A 22,528-nucleotide genomic window follows, 5' to 3' on the forward strand; every position below is an offset into this window, starting at 1 on the left:
TGCAGTCTGTGCCCTCTCCAATACCCACCACCTGGTTCCCCCAACCTCCCACACCCCCACCTCTTCAAACCCTTCAGACTGTTTTTCAGAGTCCATAGTCTCTCATGGTTCACCTCCCCTTCCAATTTACCCCAACTGCCTTCTCCTAACTCCCCTTGTCCTCCATGTTATTTGTTATGCTCCACAAATAAGTGAAACCATATGATAATTGACTCTGTCTGCTTGACTTATTTCACTCAGCATAATCTCTTCCAGTCCCGTCCATGTTGCTACAAAAGTTGGGGATTCATCCTTTCTGATGGAGGCATAATACTCCATAGTGTATATGGACCACATCTTCCTTATCATTCGTCCGTTGAAGGGCATCTTGGTTCCTTCCACGGTTTGGCTACCGTGGCCACTGCTGCTATAAACATTGGGGTACAGATGGTTAGGGCCACTTTTATAAGCAGTTTCTCTAAATATTCTTTAGATCACGTTTCCTACCAGTATTTCCCCACGTGGGCCTTACGTAGTCTGTGGAAGAGAGGAGAGCCAGTATCTTCTCCCAAGTTCCAAGACGAGAAAGATCCAGGCCAGGAGTGGTGTTTCTCAACAGTTTCATTAGCAGAAGCCCCTTTCCTTACTTTACCACCAAGCACCCCCGTTTTGAAAGCCCTTGCTAAACCCTTTGCATTTAGTACATAGAAATGCATCTCCGTTTTCATTAATCAAAGTTATCTGTGAATGCCAGCTTCTGCACAGCACAAAAGAATCAGTGCTACCATCAAGTCCATTACCAAGAATTGCAGCATTTACTCTGGGTGGCCTCCTTGCAGATAAAGGTCCGGTTTCACCTGATTTTTTTTTTTTTTTAAATTCTGAAAAGTGTTCATCACCAAGGGTCCCAGGGACCCCAGGCTAAGAAATGTTTCCCAGGGGAGATCAGGTGGCCCATGAAAGTTTCTGTGACTAGCAGTGGGGCCAGGACCAGGTTTAGGAGCCCGACTCCCAGGCCAGGGCCGCAGCCAGCCAGTTTCCTTGCAGGAAGGGCTGGTGCCCACGGAGGCACACAGGGGCACGGGTCCGCACGTGTGAGCTGGGAGCCCAGTCAAACACAGATACCATGAAGCTGTGATGCTGTGGGCCCAAGCCAGGGATAAAGGGGCTCTCCTCAGTACCGGAGGGAGCAGCCGAAACCAAGCCTGAGACTGGAAAGGCGGAGAGTGTCACAGATGGGTTCAGGGCGTTCCTGGAGAGTTGCAACAGGGGGACCTTTTTATTCTACCACCTGCCTGTGCTTTGTCTGAGACTGAAGTAACACATCATGTATGAAGCCTGGGGTACGCTCACCCACTCTAGGAGGATTGAGATGATCCCCTCCCCCCCGCATCTGCCTCTTCAAGAGGAAGATGCCAGAGCGGGGGTGGATCCTCTGCACCGGGGGATGATAAAGGCAAGCGGGGGACCCTGGGAAAGTAGGGGCACAGAGGATTCCGAAGGTCTGGCATGGTGGCTCAGAGTAGAAGCAGGTAAAGGGCTGGAGGACCCCAGAAGCTGTTCCCTGAAACTCTCCACCTACCCTCCTCCCCACCCCCCATCCCGGTCTTCTGCAAACACCTGTCATCTGTTGAGCTGTTGGCTCCGTCCCAGAGGCTCAGGTTTTTGATCCATCTGAAGGCATCGAGACTGCATGTACCTTTGGAAAAAGGCTGGGGCTTAGCTCTTATGGTTTTAGAATCTGACCCTCTACCCATTTGTGTGGGGGCCAGGGACCAGGGCAGGGTCTCTGGGGGGCCCCTGCCCAACAGCTGTTCCTTGGGTTATTTTGGTTCTCTGGGAGCTTATCAATTCCATGGTATTTGGACCAAAATAGCCAGCAGCAGGGCAAACTCTTGGTGGCTCTGTGGGGACCTCTCAACCATTTCTAAAGGAGCTGGGGGGTGGGGGGAGTTCGACTTGAGCGTAGTGTTCCCTGGAGAGAAATCTCCTGCCAGTATCATACTTATTACCCTTTCCCATTCCACAGATGGGACACAGGGTTTCCCTAGAGGTGGAGGCCCTGGAACAGAGGCCTCACCACTGGGAGCCAGACCCCTGTCCATGCCTTCCCCCCCCCCCCCCCACCCCGCCGCAGTGCCTCTCCCTTGTGCCTCTTGTAGACTAGCAGCCAGGTCTAATCCTGCCAGGGGGGATTCCAGTTCCTGACAGGCTCCAGCCAGCATGGAAAGTGCTGACAAGCCCTGGCTTCCTTCAGGCCACAGCTGTCTGCCTCACTTGACCCCTAGTGCCTCCCTGAGATGGGTCAAGTGCGGGTGGGCGGAGTGAGGAGGTGAAAATGAGCCACTCAGGAGCTCCGCCCAACCCTAGGTCAGCGGCTCTAGAGCCCTCCGGGATTGCCCCGGGCACAGAGCCAGAGGGACCCAGGTCGTGTTCCCTTTGGCAACGGGGTTGGCGCAGGGGGAGCGCTCTTTGGCACCAGGAGGGCGCCGGGGTGTGGGGCAAGGCCCCCAACACGCCCTCTGGAAATCGCTGGGCTGGGGGGCGCTCGGTAACCGAACTTAGTCGTCGAGCGCTCCTGGCCAAGTTCGCGCGACAGGTCTTATTACCCGGTCTCAGAAAAAAGCTGCCCGGGTGGGGCCGCTTTGGCGCCGGCCACTCGGCCACCTTTATCGCTCCCCGCCTCTCCCTGGGATTTTCCGGCGGGTTAATTTCCTGTCCCGGTAAGTCCTTCGCGAGTCCTCGCCCCTCCCTCCCCGACTCTCGCATCTCGGTCCCTGCGGCCCCGGACTCCCGGAGTCCGTGCGCCTTGCGCTCGGTCGCCCCCGCGCGCCCGGGCGCACGCCGTCCCCGGCCACCTTCCAGCTCCCAGCGCCTGGTCGCCGGGACCCCGCGCGCCGCCCCGCGCCAGGGTTCGCTCCGAGAGCCAGGTCCGAGTCGCCGCGGCTCGCTCCGGTCCCCCCGGCCATGCGCCCCCGCGCCGCCCCCCGCACCGCCCCCCGCGCCCCCGCCGGCCGCGCCGCCGCCGCCGCGCTCGAGCTCTGCAGCCTCCTGCTGCTGCTGCTGCTGCTGCTGCTCCGGCCTGGACACGCGTGCCCCGCGGGCTGCGCCTGCACCGACCCACACACCGTGGACTGTCGCGACCGCGGGCTGCCCAGCGTGCCCGACCCTTTCCCCCTGGACGTGCGCAAGCTGCTGGTGGCCGGCAACCGCATCCAGCACATCCCCGAGGATTTCTTCATTTTCTACGGCGACCTGGTGTACCTGGACTTCAGGAATAACTCGCTGCGCTCGCTGGAGGAGGGCACGTTCAGCGGCTCGGCCAAGCTGGCTTTCCTGGACCTCAGCTACAACAACCTGACCCAGCTGGGCGCGGGCGCCTTCCGCTCGGCGGGGAGGCTGGTCAAGCTGAGCCTGGCCAACAACAAGCTGGCGGGCGTACACGAGGACGCCTTCGAGACCCTGGAGTCGCTGCAGGTGCTGGAACTCAACGACAACAATCTGCGCAGCCTCAACGTGGCCGCCCTGGCCGCGCTGCCCGCGCTGCGCACCCTGCGCCTGGACGGGAACCCCTGGCTCTGCGACTGCGACTTTGCCCACCTCTTCTCCTGGATCCAGGACAACGCGTCCAAGCTGCCGAAAGGTGAGCCTGCAGGCAGGCTGGGCTACACACCGGGCTGGGGATGGGAGGGTAGGGGGATCAGCGAGCACCCGGGGGGCAGGGGTCTTGGGTCAGGTCTGGAAGCCCAGCTCGGGTGCATGGGAGAAACTGCCCCAGGACAGTTGCTCAGGTATAAGCCTGGCAGATTTCCAGCCTGAACTTTGCCTGGGAGTCTGCCAGGGAAAGCGGGTGGGGAGGCTCACATCTGGATTCTCTGGAGTTTTTGAGCCCTGATGCCATGCTTCTCCACCTGTTTCTCCAGCAGCTCAGTTTCCGAAGTTAGCGACCTTCCTTTTTTCTTTTACCTATGTCTGAGACCAACTCACTGGGCTTTGGGTCCCAGGACTGGTGGGTGCAGGTTATTTATGGGCCCCTCCTAAGTGGAAGACACCCTCCTGTGTGGGAAAGGCTGAGCGCTATTCTTGCTACACGGAACATCGATCGAAAGATCCAGCCAGTTCTAGGGGCTCCCCAGGAGCTTCCAGAGCCTGAGCAAGTCTGTTTCTGAGCTCTCAGGTTTGCTCTTCCATCCAAAAGCGATGAGGAATATTCCTGGTGAGGAATACTGGCAGCCGGCTAAAAGCTGGTGATGCAGTGAAGATTTGCAGCTCTGTGGGTTTTCAGACCAGATGTGAAAAGCTGAACGCGAAAACCTTAGCAGGCTGGTGCACCCTTTGCTTTCCTGGTATGCTTTTCCAGTGGTGACACGGATGGACGTACAGATCCCTTTGGCAGATGGAAACACAGAGGGCACATCTGTCAAGGGGCCGTGGAAAGCCCAGCGGAGGGAAGCAGAGGCAGAGCCGAGAAGAGGGTACCCCAGCATCCATAGAGATGAGCCGCAGGACGGGGAGCAGGCAGAATGTCCGTACCCTCCCATGGATCCCAGGCCTCCAGGGGTAGGCATGTGGGCCTCAGTCCCAAGTGATCTTGCCCCCAAGGATTTGACAGAATAGGACCCAGAGCTGTAAGGCACACGTTATAAAAAGTGACATAGATGTGGATTTAAATTTGGTATATCTTTTTTCCACTTCCTGGATCCCGAGGATGTTGCTCCTCTATGCCCTGAATTCCTGTGGTCCCTTATTCACTCCATACTTTACTAAGCACAAACCCCAGGCATCAGGGCCATCATTCCCCAGCAGACGCAGGCCCCTGAACTGGCATTTTCAGCCCGGGCTTCCTCTACCAGGGGAGCAAGTCCTAAAAAGGTCTGACCTGCCCTCAGTCACCTTCCCTGCCCCAGTAGAAGACTGTCCTGGAGACAGGAATGTCCAGATAAAAACCTCATCTTGGAAGGGGGTATGCCTTGGTTCTGATCTCTCCTGTCTTTGCTTTTGGGTGGAATGGGCATCATTAACCTCTGTCGTTAGTTGATTGGGTCTCATTAGTTCCATGTGTTCTCGCGTGAGGGCAAGGTGCTATCGGGTTCAAAGCTACAGACTTCATTCTCAGTTCTGCCACGGATGGATGGCTATGACCTTGAACAGGCCACATGTCCTATCTGGGTTTCTGACTTCTCATTTCTAAAATGCTTTGGTTGACTTCTGAGATCCCTACACAGTCCTGGTCATAGAGTCAGAAGACAGAGTTTGTGTCCTGGTGGAAAGACTGGGTGAGTCTGGCCAGGACCCTTAACTTTTCTGAGCCCCATCTTCCTCCTGTATGAAAATAGGACATGGGCAACACCAGGTGGTCCATCTGACCCAGTGGTTGTCAGGATCAAAACCAGCTAACCTGGGTGAATGCAGGGAACAGTGAGACTGTAGGATGTTATTCCTCATACGGCCGGCCCATGATAGAGGGAAGAAAAGGGGACACCAGGTGGGGATGTGTGGCTGGGGGAAAGAATGGACAGGCTCAGAGCAAGGACCAGTGTCCTGGCCCTGGTTGAGGGTTGGTCTGGTTCAGTGGGGAGAGACGGAGGCAGTGAGAAGGGAGCACGAGGACTTCAGGCACCTCAAGGGTGGTTGGGGTATGTGTGTGCCAAGAGCAGCTGTGGCCTCACTGTGGACTGCCACGTGTGTGGCCAGAGCAGTGTCCAGAGAACCATGAACCAGAGCCAGGTGGGCAGCGAGGGGACGAGCATGGGCCTTGATGCAAGACAGCTGAGTTCTGATTTCCGCTTACGTTTCTCTCTGAGCCTCAGTTTCCCTCCGACTTCAGCATGCCATAACAGCATCCCACACCTTGTTTGCGGTGAGGTTTGAATGAGATCAGCTCCATCGGGGGTGCGCGATTGCTTAGCACAGCCTAGGTGCTTGCTAGACACCCGTCCTTGTCGTCCCTTCCCTCCTCCTCCTGCCTTGCGCTCCTTCTATCTTCTGAGAGGCGCTGGGGCAAAGTGGGTGAGGGCCCAACCTTGGTTCAAATCCTGCCTCGACCTCTTGCTAGCTCTGTGACCCCTCCATACCCCCATTTCCTCATCTGTGAAATGGAGATGATGCTGGTGCCCCCCTCCTAGGGTTACTGGGAGGATTAAAAAGGTATTATGTATGAAGTTCTTAGAACAGTGTCTGACACAGAGCAGCGCGATCTAAGTGTTAGTGCTGTTGTTACTATCCTCTTCTAACTGGAAGGCCCAGAGGGGTGACGGCACAGAGGGTTAACAACAGCTGGGGGACACAGGTCCCCCCCCACCATGTGGCCACCCACTTCCTGCCAAGGAAAATGGGGTTCCATGAGGCCTAAGCTCCAGGGTTTTCTAGGCAAGTGCCCTGCCTCTCCCAGGAGAGAGGACTCAAAGGCAGAAGCAAAGGGATCCTGTCCTGGTTGCCTTGTCCTCGCCTCCCCGTTCCCTCCTCCCCCAGAGAAGCAGAACGGAGCAGAGCAAGTGACCTTGACTGGCTCTGACAGTTACAGAAATGCCTTCGTCTGCCAAGCGAGCCTCCTGTGTGGTCACTGTGCTGATGGGAGCACTCCGTCACGGAGCACACCCCGGGGGAGGGGGGGAGGAAGGGATGCCTTGGAGGCAACAGATCCCCTCCACCCAGGCTCGTTTGGGGGTTAAGCAGGGCCGGGTCTGGGGACTCGGGAGGATCTGTCCCACTGGTGCTGGGGCTGGAGGAAGACGGTGAGGGGATGCCTGCCGAAATGCCCCTTAGCCAACTTAGCACCAAACAAAGCAGACAAACCTAAAATAAGAAAACAAACTAGAAAACCCCCCAGGATGCCCAGTTAACTCTGAATTTCAGATAAACATCAAGTTCTATTTTAGTATAAGTATGTCCCATGCAATATTTGGGATATACTTACACACAAAATTATTTGCCGCTTTCTGAAATTCAGCATAATATATGCCATCCTATATTTTACCTGGTGGCCTGACCTTGTGATGGATGTCACTCGGTAATGGACAGGTGCCATCCCCTTTCATTCAACTGTGCCTGGCAGGTAACTTAACCCACGGTTTACCCACCAAGGTGCAAAGAAGGGAAGTGGTTTGCACAAGGTCATGGTGTCATGTAGTCAGTGGCTGAGATGAGTGCACTCAGGAGTGTCTGACCCTACACCTAATTCTTTCTGATAGATCAGGAGGGAGGGTGAGGCTGTTCCCAACCCTGCCCCCTCCCAATCTCTGATTGCCCTGGGTCGCAGCTGGCCGACCTCCTCCCAGCCCCAGATCCTTCACCTGGGCTGGTGGTTCTCCCGTGAGATAGTGGATCCCAGGCAATTTGCAACAGCGACCATCTCTCTTTAAGTAGGAAGGACTCCAGACTTGGAAGCAAGGGTCCTTGGAAATCACTCAGCTGAGCCGTTGGGTAGAGGGGGAGAGAATGGGGAGTGTTTGGGGGAGATGGAGAATAGCTGGGTAACACCCTTAGGCTTTAAATCTTTTCCCTGCGGGCCTAGCACCTGGTTTCCTTATAGGAGCCCAGGGGGGTGGATGGGGAATGAAGACACACAGGAACTAGGTTGAAATGCAGATACTTGTGCTCCCCCAGGCCTACTGAATGGGTGCCTGGGGGTGAGGCCCAGGGTCTGCATTTTTAATCCCCATTTTAAGCCCCCGGCCCCCACCCCGGGCTTGCAGTATACCCTGAAGCTTGAGAACTGCTTGGAGGTGAGAGGGCCTTTTGGTTCATCTCTAGAAACCCAAGGTCTTGTCTTGGTTCAGAAGCTGAACCAAGAGAAACATCTCCAAGATTTTTTTATTTTGGCAAGCAAAGGAGTGTGGGTAGGAGGATTTCAAGGCTCCTTCTAACTCTAAAATTGTCTGGTTTCAAGGGAAGGGAATATTGTCGTCATATTAAGGATTGGAAAGTTGAGGGCCTGGGGAGGCCAGGTCCCTCTAGAGACCCCTCTGCTGGAATCTAGGGGGCCGTGTCTCGGTGCAGCAGGGTGAGGGCAGGGCGCCCAAACCATTTGGGACTCTGGGCTCACGGGACATCTCACCTATCCCCAGTGTCACTCTGGGAGCTACAAGAAGGAATGGCTACTGGGTTTGAGAAATCATAGCAACAGGCAAGGTGGGGCTGCCTCTGTGATCAGCTTCAGAGGTGCACAGAGTGAGTAGACGACCCAGGTGACAACCTACACCATGCCCCAGAGTGGGTTACAGGGGAGGCGGGTACCGGTCCCAGAGTGGGAGGCCCAACTGCTCAGGTACTTTCCTTCCCTTCCCTCTCTAACCATGATGCATGTGGCCTGCAGGTCACAGCCTGAGGTACTACCGAAGAGACCTGACCTCATCTTGCACCCCAAGACCTTGATACATGTAGCTATGGGGAAGGATCGGCTGGGGGCCGGGAAGGAGTAGCGGGGGGCCACAGCTCATGCTTTGGGTCTGTAACCCTGGCCCCTTAGGGGACAGCCTCCTGGAGAAGGTCCACTAGAGTGCCTGGAGCATTCAAGCATTTGAAGGCTCTACCCCGGTGGGTTCCTGAACCCCTCACTAAGAAGGGGTGTCCTGGCAGCAAGGTCCTGAAAGGGCTCCATGATGAACACCTTCTTCCCAGCCCAACTGACCGCTCCCTGGGGGAGCTGCCCCCCTCGCCAGTAACCCTACTTCCTTTTCTCATGTCCGACATGATGAGGGCCTGGCTTAGTCAGATGAGTGGGGTCGTCTTGTCATACCGCCAAGTAACCAGTATTTCAGCCGAAGGGACCAGCGCTGATGCTTGCTGGAGGTAACATGGGTCCTTTCTCCCAGATGACTCCAAGATGACTCTATTTCTTTCCCTTTAGAAATCAAAGCAATAGGGACGCCTGGGTGGCTTGGTGGGTTGGGGCCTCTGCCTTCGGCTCTGGTCATGATCCCAGGGTCCTGGGGTTGAGCCCCACATCGGGCTCTCTGCTCATCAGTGAGCCTGCTCCTCCCCGCTTCTCTGCCTGCCTCTCTGCCTACTTGTGATCTCTGTGTGTCAAATAAATAAAATCTTTAAAAAAATTATAGAAATCAAAGCAGTTTTATTTCCCTAACTGTAACATAACAGTCTCCTTGTAGAGAAGTATCGTGAAGGAAACAGAAACCACCCTGAATCCCACCGCTATTGAAGCTTCGCAGTATTTTATTCCGGTTTTATTCTTACGTGCATATACATTTTTAAACGAATTGCTGTGGTACTGGGGGTCTTGTTACTGATTTTTTTTTCTCTTATTGAGCCACAAGAGTTTCCTGCCATTACAGTTCTTTGAAAACGTAACGTTTCATGGCCACGTAATATGTCATTTTATGGATCTCTGCGTTGTTGGAAATGGGGCTTGTTTTCCTTTATTTATTTATTTATTTTTTTTTGGTACATAAACAGTGCTGAACCAAACATCCCATATGCGTAAAGCTTGGGGATGCCTCTTGGTATTTTATTTCTCTGGGGTGAATTCTTTGAAGTGGACCTGCGGGGTGAGGGTCGATGGTTATTTTAAACCCCTAGAAGCATGTTTGCCTAACTGCGCCCCGGGGCAGCTGGTGCCATTGGCAAATGGGGAAGACCTGTCTCGCCATCTCTTTCCCAGTGTGGCGTGTTATTATTTGGAAACGTGTTTTCTATTTGGGAGGCGAAACAGTGACATCTTATTGCTTTAATCTGACCAGTCGGGTGGATGTTTAGGGTGTGTTTATACGCCTGAGAAAATCATTCTCGAAGCAGAGGCGGACAGGGGTCTTACGCCCTCTTGCACGTGACCTCTCTCGTGCCTTTGACAGGTCTGTACCTGTCCTGCGTGCACAAGCTAATGCGTTTTTAACTCGTCTCTTAATTAGAGTGGAGTCACGGGGTATCACCTCTCCCATCATTACCGGTGTCCGGGCCGAGTGTCGGCTTTGACGGGCCCCAGGCTCTCGAGTCCCGGTGGAAAGTGAGCCGTGAACGTGACCTAAGGCAACCTCGCCTTGTCTTGTTGGCTCCCGGGGAGCCCAGCCGAGTCCTGCGACTCCGTCCCAAACACTGGATCTCTCTGAAAATGTCACATGCTTGTACCATACTGTCAGTTAACCCAAAGGGCGGCCTCGTTGCTGGGTGACGGGGGCCAGTGGACTCACCTTCCTGCCCATTCAGGGCAGCCCGGGGGACGCAGCCGGGGATCTGTTTTGGAGAGGCCTGTGTCACTGTTAGCTGAGGCTGATGGGTGCCTGGGTGACTCAGCCCCAGAGCATGAGGCCCCACAGCCAGGGGTCATCCAGTTTCCGTTCTCCCAGAATCCTGTGGTATTCCGTGTGGTTTGGAAGGCTGGGCTGGGCAGGCCTGGTCACCTCCGGGCTGGCAGTGTCGATGACCTGGGAGCAGGAGCCATGGGTACATCTGTCGTGAGGACCTGGATCGGGTGCCTTTGCGGGGTACCGTGTCTGTCCCGGGTGCATGATGCAGTCCTGGGGCGCTGTCCTGGGCTCCTGCTCTCAGGCCTCTGCCCCAGCTGTTACAGGTGCTCAGATTCTTGCTTCCTGCCCTCCCTCCCCATCCCTACTTTTACTTCTTACCTTTCTGGTTTCTACTTAGCCTTCCAGCCTCCAAACCTCTGGGCCCCCAAGGCCAGGTGGGGAGCCTTTCCTGAGTGACCTTACTGGATCCCATAATATCGCTGTGACTGCGGCATGACATGGCCACTTCCCGGGTCTCTCAAGCCTGTTTTGAGGGCTCAGAATGTGTCTTTTTCGTCCTTCAATCCCCAGAGGCTGGTACGGTATATGGCATGTGTGGAAACCTTCTGATGCTTCCACTGCATTTACGATAAGCCAGCTGCCTCTCATGCCCCACAAGCCCTCCCCCACTTCCTTGTCCATCCCTGCTCCACAGCCACCCCTGGCCACACGGACCCCCGTCTGTCCCTGGAACATGCCAAGTTCCAGTGTCCAACCAGGACCTCTGAACCTGTAGCTCCCTCTCCCTCTTTCCTTCTCCAGTGGACAGCCACACAGGCCCCCCCTCAGATGTCCCCACCTCCAAGAGGCCTTCTCTGACCACCCTGCCTGGGCAGTCCCGCACCACCCCCAACACATCTTAGTGGAATTTATGTCACAGCACTCACTGAGGGCCACATTCCCTTGTCCACAAGATATCTGTGTCCCTGCAGAAACACACGCTCCCAGAGATCAGCCTGCTCGCTGCTGTGTCCCCAGTCCCTGGGGCCACACCCAGTGTGGAAGGAGCTCGGTGAGGCTGTGGGCGCACCCCCAAGGCCTCTGTCACAGAGACCTTGGGGCACAGGCCATGATCACCGTCCTCAGCTTTCGTCCTCAGCAAATAGGCCTCTCCAGCTGTAGTCAGCAAAGGATACCCAGAACATTTTCCAGCAGAGGCTGAGGCCTGGCAGGAAGGTTCTCTGGGCTTCTTTTCCAGATCTGTGTGATCCTGGCCAAACCCCACAGCCCCCCGAGCCCAGGCTCTCCGCTGTGAAGGAGGGAGGGAGCCGGCAGTGCCTGCCCCTCTCCTGGGGCGCTGCGGGCAAGATGAAGGGGCGGCCATCTCAGAGTCCTTAGGTGGGGGGGTCAGGTGTGCTTGAATTCTCTGCCCAGCAAGGTGCATGCTGAGTGGCTGATGAACAGAGTTCAGGTCCCCAAGGCCACAGATCACAGTTCACCCCGCTGAACCAGAAACCAGCTTCAGCGGGTGAAAGCAGACAGAAGGGTTTCTCGTAAGGATGTGGGGTGTCGCCAGGAAGCCTCAGTCCTGAAACGTCAGTCTCCAGGACGTAGCATGGGTGAGGCCTCCTGGGAGGCCACGGGGAGCGCAGAGCCTCTCTCGTGCTCTCCTCTCTGCCTCTCACACTTCTTCGTTCTCCTCTCCACACGTTGATGGACTTTCTCTACGTTCTCACACACGTGGCAAAACCATGCTGCTCCATCCAGGAGACCCGCTGAGGCCCGGAGACACCGAGCTCTGTTGGTCACAGGAGGAGGCTGCATCTGGCTTGGCTGTACCCATCTCGGTGCGGGCAGGGGAGGGGATGGCTGTGGTGACACGTACACAGGGGCCGGGGCATGGGGCAGAGTTTAGGGAGGGGGCTGGGCAGGCCACCGTGAGGCATCCGTGACCATGGCTTTGCTTCCAGTGCACTGTCTGATGGCAGATACGTCCCCTAACGTTCCCGGGCCCCCAGGAACAGCTACACTCACAGCCTCACAGGTCCCACTGGGTTTCAGCACTGACGGTCAGACCCCAAGTGTCCGAAGATCCGCATAGACGGGGACCGTGTGCTCGCTGCTGGCTCGCAGCCTGGTCCCTGCGCTTCAGAGGCTGCTGACCAGGGACCGCCTGGGGCCGCATCTCCCCCATCCTCGGGGCTGGTTATGGGATAACTGCCAAGGGCACGAGTCAGGACCTTGAGGGAGCTGCGGGCCCCTTGAGATTAAAGGGAGGATTCTCAGAGGTGAACCCAAACCAAAGAGGCAGGAATTGGGGTCCTCGTCCTGGCTCCGTCCATAGCTAGCAGTGGGGCCTGCGGGTCTCGTCCCTCCGTCAGTTGCCCTAGATAACCTCAGATGCCCCTTGGGGCAACAGATGGGAGTCATGGGAGAAGGATGGGTGGGAACGGAACCGAGAGCACATACACATGCAAAACAGCTTAGAGCACTGTGCTGGCCAAGCTTCCTAAAATGTGTTGGTGGTTGTGTCCCTCCTGCTGGCTTCCAATTTTTGGCCCCTGGGCTAGATAATGGTGAAGACTCCTTCTAGCTCTGATTTTGGCTGATTTTGAACCCTCCTGAGCCAGCTTCCTTGTAGGGTCATGGGATGAGACGGCCCAAAGCCCCCAGCTCCTGGCAAGAGTCTCTGGGGTGGGCTCCTGTGGCACAGGTCCTACCCACCAGCAGCTGTCTTTTAAATAAGGAGATGCAAGAGTGTGTCCCCTTCTGCTTCTTCATATCAAGAGAAGATCTGCCCCCTCCCCCAGGTATTAGAATAGCCTTGCTTTTTCATAAGACATCAGTGAGATGATATCTGTTTTATTTTTATTTTTTAAAGATTTCATTAATTTATTAGAGAGAGAAAGAGAGATCACAAGCAGGCAGAGAGGCAGGCAGAGAGAGAGGAAGGGAAGCAGGCGCCCCAGCTGAGCAGAGAGCCCGATGCGGGGCTCGATCCCAGGACCCTGATATCATGACCTGAGCCGAAAGCAGAGGCTTTAACCCACTGAGCCACCCAGGCGCCCCAGGATATCTGTTTTAAACACAACCATCATAAGGGATTTTGATGCATCGGAAATGAAAGCTGCCCATGGTCGCGTTGAGGGGTTAGGAGCTTAGAGCCAAGGGTCAAGGACATCCTGGCTCTGCTGCCACTTCCTTGACTTGGGCAGGTCACTGGCTTTCCTGGGCTTTGGTATCCTCGCCTGTCACCCCCCGGTGAGCAGAGAAATACTGACATAAAGGAGCTTTAGAAGGAAATGGGGAGCACTTGCAAGAGAAGGACCATTGTTAACCCATAAAATTACAAGAGGACGGTTTATGGGTCTTCGGGCCCCTGGAGAGTCAAGTGGCAAGGACCGGAGAACAGCAGTGGGGCCGGCAGCGGGGCCGGCAGCGGGGCCGGCATTCTCTGCGCTCCCTTCATGGGGCATGGGAGGCAGAGGGTGGACATTGCAGGTCACGTGAACTGTTAGATGATGGGGAAAACCTCGGCTTTAATGTTCATTAGTGGGGACAGAAGCAAGGAGCACAGGGAGGAGGTGGTGAGGAGAGGAAGGAAGCTCCCAGCCAGTGCAGGGTGGGGAGGCTGGGGAGGTTTTCGGGGAGCCCCTCTAGGAGGTCAGGAGAAAGAACTGAGCCCCATAGAGAAATGACTGGGGGGCGCCTGGGAGCTCAGTCGGTGAAGCGTCTGCCTTCGGCTCAGGTCATGATCCCAGGGTCCTGGGATGGAGCCCCGCGTCGGGCTCTCTGCTCGGCGGGAAGCCTGCTTCTCCCTCTCCCACTCCCCCTGCTTATGTTCCCTCTCTCGCTGTCTCTCTCTGTTAAATAAATAAATAAATCTTTTTTAAAAAGGAAGAAAAAAAAGAAAAATGGCTGGAAAGGGTAGGCAGTCAAGTGCCACTGATGATTTTCTCTGGCTGAAAGAGTGGTTTTATTTTATTTTTTAAAAGAATAGGCTACTTTTTAGAGCAGTGTTAGGTTTCTGGAAAATTAAGCAGACAATGCAGAGAGTGCCCATAGGCCCCCTCACCCTCAGTTTCCCTATTACTGACCCTGGCCTTAGTGTGGTCCATTTGTTACAATTGAGGAACCAGCATTGATAGTATTACGTTAGTATTAATGGAAACCGACAGTTTACGCTAGGGTTTCCTCTTGGTGATGTACAGACAGGTTTGGACAGGTGGATAATGTTGGGCATCCGCCATCACGGTATCATACGGGTAATTTTACTGTCCTAAGAATGTCCTGTGCTCCACCTGTCCCGTCCCTCCTGAACCCTCTCTCTGGGAAACTCTGAACTTTTTACTGCCTCCATGGTTGGCCTTTTCCAGAATGGCATAGAGTTTTTCACTTCTTCCTTTTCTTCGATGTGCTCTTCTGTGTTGGTACAATGCCTAAGTATTATGTTCCCCCTCCCCGACCTTACCTTTATTAATATGACCCGCGACAGACAAACAGGTGCACATATCTACATTAGCCACAGCTCTGTCTTCCTGCTTCTCCAGGTTCGGATAACCGCCCACTCCCCTTGTACCTTCAGGGAAGGCCGCCCCTCCCCCGTGGTAGAGCTCTGGGCACTGCACGGACTTTGTTGACTTCTGAAGGCCAGTCCACGCCTTTGTAAATAGCCCCTTTGTTGGACTCCCTTCAAATAACCGGGTTTGGGTGGGCTTGGGTGGGCCGTGCTTGCCGGCTGGGACCCGGACTTGAGGAGCTCTTAAAGACTCTTGAGCAAGGAATGATGGCAGGGGGATGTCTCCCCAAAATTATATGTACTCAGATCTGATTACTTCATATCTCAACCCCTCGTATTTCAGATTATGACCTTATTTGGCGATAGGGTTATTTTAAATGTCGCTGGGGCTTGTTTTAATCAGATGTAGTGAGACACGCAGACACAGAAATGACTGTATGAAGGAAGATGTTTAATACAGATCTCTAGAAACAAGAAGTGTGCAAGCTAAGCAGGGAGACACCAAGGACCGTCAGGGGACGGAGGGACCGACGGGAAAGTGCTATCAAGAATCTTTTTTGTGGGTTTTGCAGGAGGAAGGGGGAGGGTTGGCTAGTTTGAATAATTTGGGCAGGCTGTGGGCTGGGGTGGGGGGTCCCCTAGTGTCCAGTCCCTGGCCCCGGTGAGAATTCCAGACTGCAAGATTCTGACCAAAAAAGGTGGATGGGGGTGTGGACTGGGACTGGACGGATTGCTTAGCAAAACTGTGCTTTCAAACTGGTTGATTACTGTCTCTAGGAAGTGGCGGACCCTGGGAGGGGCCCCAAGATGTCAAAGCTAAATAAAACACAGAAAGTCAAAAACGTGATTAAGACAAAGGTCACTGCAGATGTGATTACTTAGGATACGGGCACAAGGGTGGGCCCTAAACCAGTAGGACTGATGTCCTTATAAATAGGGCCAATGGGGGCACACGCCAACAGGGAGAAGGCTGAGGTCAAGGCGATGTGTCCACAGGTCAAGGAACACCAAGGATGGCCAGCAAACCCCCGGGAGCAGGGGTTCAGTAGCCTCCAAAATGGTGTCCAGCCGTCAGTCAGATTTTATGATGTCGAAGCGAATCCCTCTGCTGCGTTTGATTAAAGGGGAATAAGCACTAAAGGTAAAATCAGGCTCTTGTTTATTTGATCGGCTGTTCTCTGCTCCCTGCCTCGAGCAGGCTGTTCCCATAGCTCATTAACGGAGTGTCTGACCATGTTCCAGGCCCTGAGCTAAGCAGCCCAGGGCAGCCCCACCCAGTGGAAAGACAAAGTGAGCCACAAATGAACAGATGAAATTAATTTTAATATTTTATTGAACCAGCAGATCTGGAAGTTAATTTTTTTCAACCTGTCGTCAAGGGAAAAGTCATTCATGAGATCTTTTCCCATTGTGTTTGCACACCGAGTTTTCACAGTCCGGGGTGTATTTGACACCTGCAGCACAACTCAGTCCAGACTGGACACATGTGACCTTGTCAGCATGTGACCAGGCGCTGCCCCAGGGGACGGCAGAGCTCTAGGTCTGTTGGTGTTGTCTCAGGAGTACATTTCCAGCCAACATCTCCCCATTGGACAGGTAAGAAAGCCAAGGCACAGGCAGGTTAATGTAGCTCTGCCTGGGTCACCAGCCAGAGTGGAGGTGTGACCCGGAGAGACTGGCTCCAGGATCTCCGTCACTGGCCCCTGCGAAGCTTCTCAACTCTCATATCGGAAACCGGGATCCCCTCGCGGCGAGCCCATCCTCTCGGGTCCAGAGCCTCTGCTTTGGACTCAGAACCAGACTTGGTCAGGAAGCTTTCCAGAGTCGGAACCTGGCCTGAATCCAAAGATCACCTGAGTGTCTTCGCAGAAACCGGAGCAGACGAAACACGTGTGAAAACGAGTTCGGCTGCAAGCGTGAAGGACGTGGCAGTGATCTGGGTGAAAACTCCGCTCTCTTGGAGGGCGCGCTCCAGAAAACTCAAACTCAGCTTATGGGGTGATCTAGTTTATCCTTCTTCATTTTCAGGTAGGAAACTGGCTCAGAGAGATGGAGTGACTTGTCCAAAGCCACGCAGTGAACTAGTGAAACGCAGACAAAGGTCTAGCCCAGCCTCCCTCCCCAGTTCCAGGCCGCTGCCGTACCCTCATATTGCTCACCAGTCACCATACGGGGATGTGGCACAGTGTCTGAGAACTCAGGCTTTGCATTTAGAGACCCCACCCCTTGAACCCTGCTCTTCTATATACTAGCTGTGTGAGTCTGGGCAGATAACTAAACTCTCTGTGCTTCAGTTCTCCCATGTGTAAAATATGGACAATAATATTCATAGCTTGGCACAGCGCCTGGCACACCGAAAGCCCCTAATGAACACTGTTATTATTATCAGCCATAAATCTATGCCCGTGTCGCCTCCCCAAGGACCCCAGTTCCAGAGGCTCACGCTGAGCATCCGATATGTCTCAGTGTGATACTGCTGTGGGTCCAGTCCCAAGCGGGGCTCAGCCTCTGACTCACTGCATGATCTTGGCGGCTGTGTTACAGGAAACTATTCCTGTAACAGATTCCCACAAAATTAGGGCCTTAAGGTCATACAGATCTATGATCTTACAGTTCTGTGGGCCAGAAGTTCAAAACAGGTCTTACAGGCTGAAATCGAGGTGTCTGGGTTCCTTTGGCCTTTCCTGGTTTCCCATTTCCCCACATGTGAAAACAGAGCCTTAGATAAAGGTGAGGGCCTCTCTGCCCACCCAGGTTGTTTCTAATGACACCCCTGTCCCTCCCTCCAACCTCTGACCCTGTGGTCACTTCCAAACATCCCACAACTCAGGGCAGGTGGAGGACATCATGATGAAGATGATGGAACCAGGACAGGTGGGGGACATCACAGTGGAGATGGTGGAACCAGGACAGGTGGGGGACATTGTGGTGAAGATGGTACACATGGCAGAGATGGGGGATATCATGGTGGAGATGGTGGAACCAGGACAGGTGGGGGACATTGTGGTGGAGATGATGGAGATGATGGAACCAGGACAGGTGGAAGACATTATGGTGGAGATGATGGAACCAGGATGGTTGGGGGACATTATGGTAGAGATGGTGGAACCAGGATGCTTGGGGGACATCATGTTGGAGATGGTGGAACCAGGGTGGTTGGGGGACATCATGGTGGAGATGGTGGAACCAGGATAGGTGGGGGACATCGTGGTGGAGATGGTGCTCATGGGACAGGTGGTGGAAGTAATAATGGTGGTGATGGTCAAGGTGATGGCATTGACAGTGATGCTGGTGGTGGTAGTGGAAACGCATGCACGCCTTCGCAGAGAAAGATTTTCAGCCCTCAGTGATCATCCCTGCTCATTTCTTACCAGGAGGAGGACAGGCTGGGAAAACTGCACTGTGAGTCTGTCGATGTTCTATCCTCGTGCAGTGACTAATGTGGGTGTCCTGAGGTCCAGGGCTGCGAGTCAGGCTGGAGCATAGCTTAGCAGAGTCCCAACCCTGGCGTAGGACTGACTGCTCTCTGCTGCCCATTCTACAGAACGTGGTCTGTGGAGACAGTCCCAAGCAGGAGCCCTTGACCTGATGCTGCGATGTCTCTTCCTCTGGTGGAAGCCAGCTGATTACTTAATCAGACAAAGTGTCTGCGGCTGAGACAGGGAGGACAATTGGGAATTTCCCCTGATGCCGCAGCCCATATTTAATGAAAGTTATGGTGGAGAACAAGGGCCAGCACTATAGAAAATTAGAACTGGTGTTCCCAGCACGCCGCCCCTCTGCAGTCCATGCAGGGGTGCCTCCCCGCAAAGTCTTCCTCTGTGACACCAAGAGGCTGCAGCAAGGAGCCATGGGACCCGCACCTTTAGGTCCAATAAAAGGGAGATGTGGGGTGGGGTGACAGGCGCAGAAACCTTTGGATCTAACCTTCTACAGGGCTGCAAAATCAGGAAGCCGTGGCTGGAAGTCCGACCTGGCCTGTGAAAGAACACGCTGCTTCTTTCTGTCTACTTCTTCTTTGGGTTTGGAGTTCTGGAAACCAGCCCCTGGCCCACATGGAGCCCTCCGACCCCAGAGTGTTGGAGAGGAGAGTGATAGGAGGGTGAGCTCTGGTCACGAGCAGTGGGACGAATGCCCAGGGGTCCCCAGAGGGCCTTCATGCTGGTCCTTTCTTCAGGAGATGGGAGGGGAGGCTCCTTCCCTGGGAGCTGTTGCTCTGGCTAGTTTGGGTGGAGAGAATCAGCCACACTCTCTCCCTAACCCTCCTTGACACTGGGGCCTTCTCACACCTTGAAGCGTTTAGTATAGGTTTTGGGCAGGGCGTTTGCAGAAGAACCACTCCGAATGGCCCACGAGCCCATGATACGACATTGGGCTCTACTCGTCGTCAGAGAAATGCAGATTACATCAGCAGTTATGCTCTTTTATGGCTTATGAGATCAGCCAAGATGAATGAGTAACAAAATCCATTGTCGCCACAAGTGCAGGGACGGTCCTCGGCTTGTGGGAATGCATCATGGGGAGATAATTAAGAATGTGTATACAGATGCCCATGGCGGCCTTGCTTCTAGTAAGGAAAGAACGGGAAGGGCCCTGGGATTGCAGAAGGAAATCATGGCTCAGCTACACAGTACAGTGCCTGCAGCCATTTAAAATAATGTTTGGGGAGCAGGAGCGCCTGCGTGGCTCAGTTGGTTAAGCGTCTGACTCTTGATCTCAGCTCAGGTCTCGATCTCAGGGTCGTGAGTTCAAGCCCCGTCTGGGGCTCTGCACTGGGTGTGGAGTCTGCTTAAAAATCAATCAATCAATAAGGCATTTGGCAATGACCTTGGTCGGATGGAAAGATGTTCCCAGTGTGCTTACCCAACAGAGCGGCAGAGTATATTTCTACCTGGGTGATATCTGTACGCAGATGCGCAGAAGAAATCGAGAAAGGTATAAGCCAGCGTGTTAAATATGTATGTATGGGTCCTTTTATCCTCCTTCCTTTTGTTTATTTCTGTTCTTTCAGTGAATTCGTAGGCTTTGCCTACGTGGAGTTGGGAAAACAAAAAAATATATTTTTAATGACAAAAGTGCTTGGAAGAGCTTGTCGTTGATGTGGGTTAGGCAGGTCTGGGGTTGGGTGGGGAACGCTGGCTCAGCAGGGAGGGCCCCAGAGATCCGCTGGCTGCAGGCCTGTTTGTTGGCAAGGGGCAAGAGATTAATCTCAATCTACCATCCGCTGTGTCACCGTCTATTTTGGGAGAGTGGCAGCTCTTCACCCTCTCCAGCAAAGGTGTCAGCTGCCGGGGAGAAGTCATCAGTCAAGGGGACAGAGCAGCAGCAGGCGGGGACCGAGCCATCCGGCAGAAGGGAGGAGGCATGTCTCCAGGGGATGGTTCCCGCAGGGCAGGGCTGCCGGACGGAGTGCTCTGGCCACCTTCATGGTCAAGCCACTCAGGAGTCAGTTTATCGAATCAGGGAGCCTGTGGCCCAGTGTCAGTCACATGCTGACCCCCGGGGCCAGGGAAGGGCCACACATTTTCATGAGGTCCCCAAGGAGTGGAAGGGGATGACGCAAAAATGCGATCTGGGAGCAGCCTCCAGCTAAGGAGACCGGGAGGACGAGAGGCCCAAGGACAGCAGGTGACTTATGTGTCACACATGAGACACCCGGAGTGGGTTGAATTGTGTCCCCCCAAGAGATATGGCCAAGTCCCATGAGTGGGAACTTATTTGGAAAGGGTCTTTGCTGAGGTAACTAAAGATCTCGAGATGAGCTCATCCTGGATTTCGGATGGGCCCTAAATCCAACGGCAGGTGTGTTTTTACAAGAGAGAGACGTGACAGAGGCAGAGGGGGGGGGGACATGCTGTCATAAACCGAGGAATCTCTAGGGCCACAAGAGCTGGAGGGGGCCACGCCGCATTCCCCGCCTCGAGCCTTCAGAGGGAGCCCGGCCCTCCTGGCACTTCAGTTCCAGGCTCTGGCCTCCAGAACCGGGAGGGAATAAACTTGCTTGAAGCCACCCAGTGTGTGACAATTAGTTCGGGCAGCCACAGGAGAGGAAGACAACACCCAGACCCTTGAGCATGACCTTCGGTGTTCTTTCCACCAAGTACCCTGGGCGGGGGCTGCGGCTGGAGACAGCACGGGCTCCACACCGGGTCTGCACGTTCACTGTACAGCCTTGGCGTCCTGATACGAACCACTGGGGCTTAATATCCCCTGCAGTAATTTGTGCAAGCACTTTTAAGGCAATAAGGGTGGGTAACAGCTAACCGCCCAGGTCTGGAGTCAGACTGCCTGATCCCAAATTATGGTTCTACCATTTCTCCGCTGGAGGATCTTAAGCAAGTAACGCAGTGGTTCAGTTTCCTTACCTGCAAGCCAGAGTCACCATCGTACTTGTCCCAGTGTCTGCTTTGTAGGTTAAAGCAGTGTAGACAGTGCAGGGTGCTTAGAAGGACACTTACCATGTGGTAAGACTCCAGGGAGGTTAGCTGATGTGCCCCCACCACTTGTGGGGGGCTTTTTGTTCCCACAACATCTGTTCCTGAAGAGCACTGCAAGTTTCCACCCCTCAAGAGGGAAAAGCACGGGAAAAATACGTAAAGGTTCTCTTTCCTTGGAGGGAGCAGAGAGTTATCTGCTGATGAATTTGGGGAAAAAGACTTTGGTCCAGCATCATCAGCCGTTAGGGGGAATGGCCTGTCTGTCAGGGGTGATGGCTTAGGAAGCTCCTTGTGGTGCACCGCTAAGCCATTTCCCCATCCTATCTTTATTCATACATTCATTCAAAAATATATTTTGAAAGTTCTAGATACTGGGAATACAGCAGGGAACAAAACCAGAAGCCTGACCTCACAGAGCCGACACTGGAGTGGGGAGCATCAGAGAAGCAGAAAATAAACGAATACATATCTAGGCAATATGGCAGGTGTGGTTGGGTGTTTCAGAGAAAAATAAAGCCAGGTGGGGGGGGGTGGAGAATGATCGTTGGGGTGGTGAGAGCATCTCCTACAAAGTGACACCTGAGCAGGGGCCCTAAGAATGTGAAGGAGTGAGCGGGGAAGAGGGAGCAGGTGCAAAGGCCCTGAAGTAGGCCTGTGCTTGGGGTGTTGAAGGAATGGCAAGAAAGGTAGAGTGAGGGGTTTGGAGGGAAGGCAGTAAGGATCTTGGGTTGCATTTTGAGAAGGATGAAGATGCTTGACAGGGAGGGGTACTGAGCTGAAGAATGATGGGATGTAAGTTTTTCCGTAAAACACTTGCGGCTAATGAAGGGAGGATTGGGGGTTATCTGTGGAACCCCACATCTGTAAGAAGTAGGAGGAGTTCACATCTTTGAATGCACTTCACTGAAGAAGGGTGAAAAGTCATCAAAATTGGTAGCGCCCAACATTTTTGCCACTAAGAACCTATTAAGTTAATGTTTCCAGACCCCAGCGTTGAAAGGTGTTGTCCACCACACACCTGCGTGTTTGACTAACAGCCCCTATGGCCTCATCACAAACAAGTCAGTGGCTTCTGATCGGTTTTCTGACAGATCCGCAGCCCACCTTCTAGACCCTACCTGGGCATCACACACTGGGACCCTTCCCACCTAGACATTTCTGACCTATTCTGGATTTTCTTGGTTTTTGTGATATTTGTGCACCGTGTGCCAGGCTCTAAGCTGGGAGCTGTGGGTGCAGACATGGTGGGCAGGGCTCCCCACCCTGTGGAAGATGTATGGAGGTTCAGGAAGGAGAAGGCTGACTCAGGGAAAGGGGGAATGTAGGTAGCATTCAGGGCAAACTTCCCATAGGAGGAGTTTCCTGAGTTTTGAACAGGAATTGACAAACCTCCTCAAAAGGGCCAGATGGCAAAT

General features: G+C 54.1%; 1 protein-coding gene and 1 long non-coding RNA gene across 3 annotated transcripts in view; one reads left to right on the forward strand and one right to left on the reverse strand.

Annotated features, from left to right (window-relative positions):
• Positions 1-351: 351 nt before the first annotated feature.
• On the reverse strand, positions 352-3,363 carry LOC125098833 (uncharacterized). Of its 2 annotated transcripts, none has more exons than XR_007126959.1 (3): positions 3,244-3,363; positions 1,600-1,678; positions 352-406 (listed from the first exon to the last, which is right to left on the reverse strand). It is a non-coding gene; the product is annotated as an uncharacterized LOC125098833 (long non-coding RNA). The 2 variants fall into 2 exon arrangements; XR_007126960.1 differs by having other exon boundaries at positions 354-403.
• LRRC38 (leucine rich repeat containing 38) overlaps positions 2,771-22,528 on the forward strand; it is a 34,927-nt gene continuing 15,169 nt past the window's right edge. Inside the window, exon 1 of the mRNA XM_047728005.1 lies at positions 2,771-3,622. Within this exon, the coding sequence (XP_047583961.1) occupies positions 2,947-3,622 (676 nt within the window). The 5' untranslated portion in view covers positions 2,771-2,946. The remainder of the gene's footprint in view (positions 3,623-22,528) is intronic.

This window comes from Lutra lutra, chromosome 4 (genome assembly GCF_902655055.1).
Source record: "Lutra lutra chromosome 4, mLutLut1.2, whole genome shotgun sequence".
NCBI classification, from domain to species: Eukaryota; Metazoa; Chordata; class Mammalia; order Carnivora; family Mustelidae; genus Lutra; species Lutra lutra.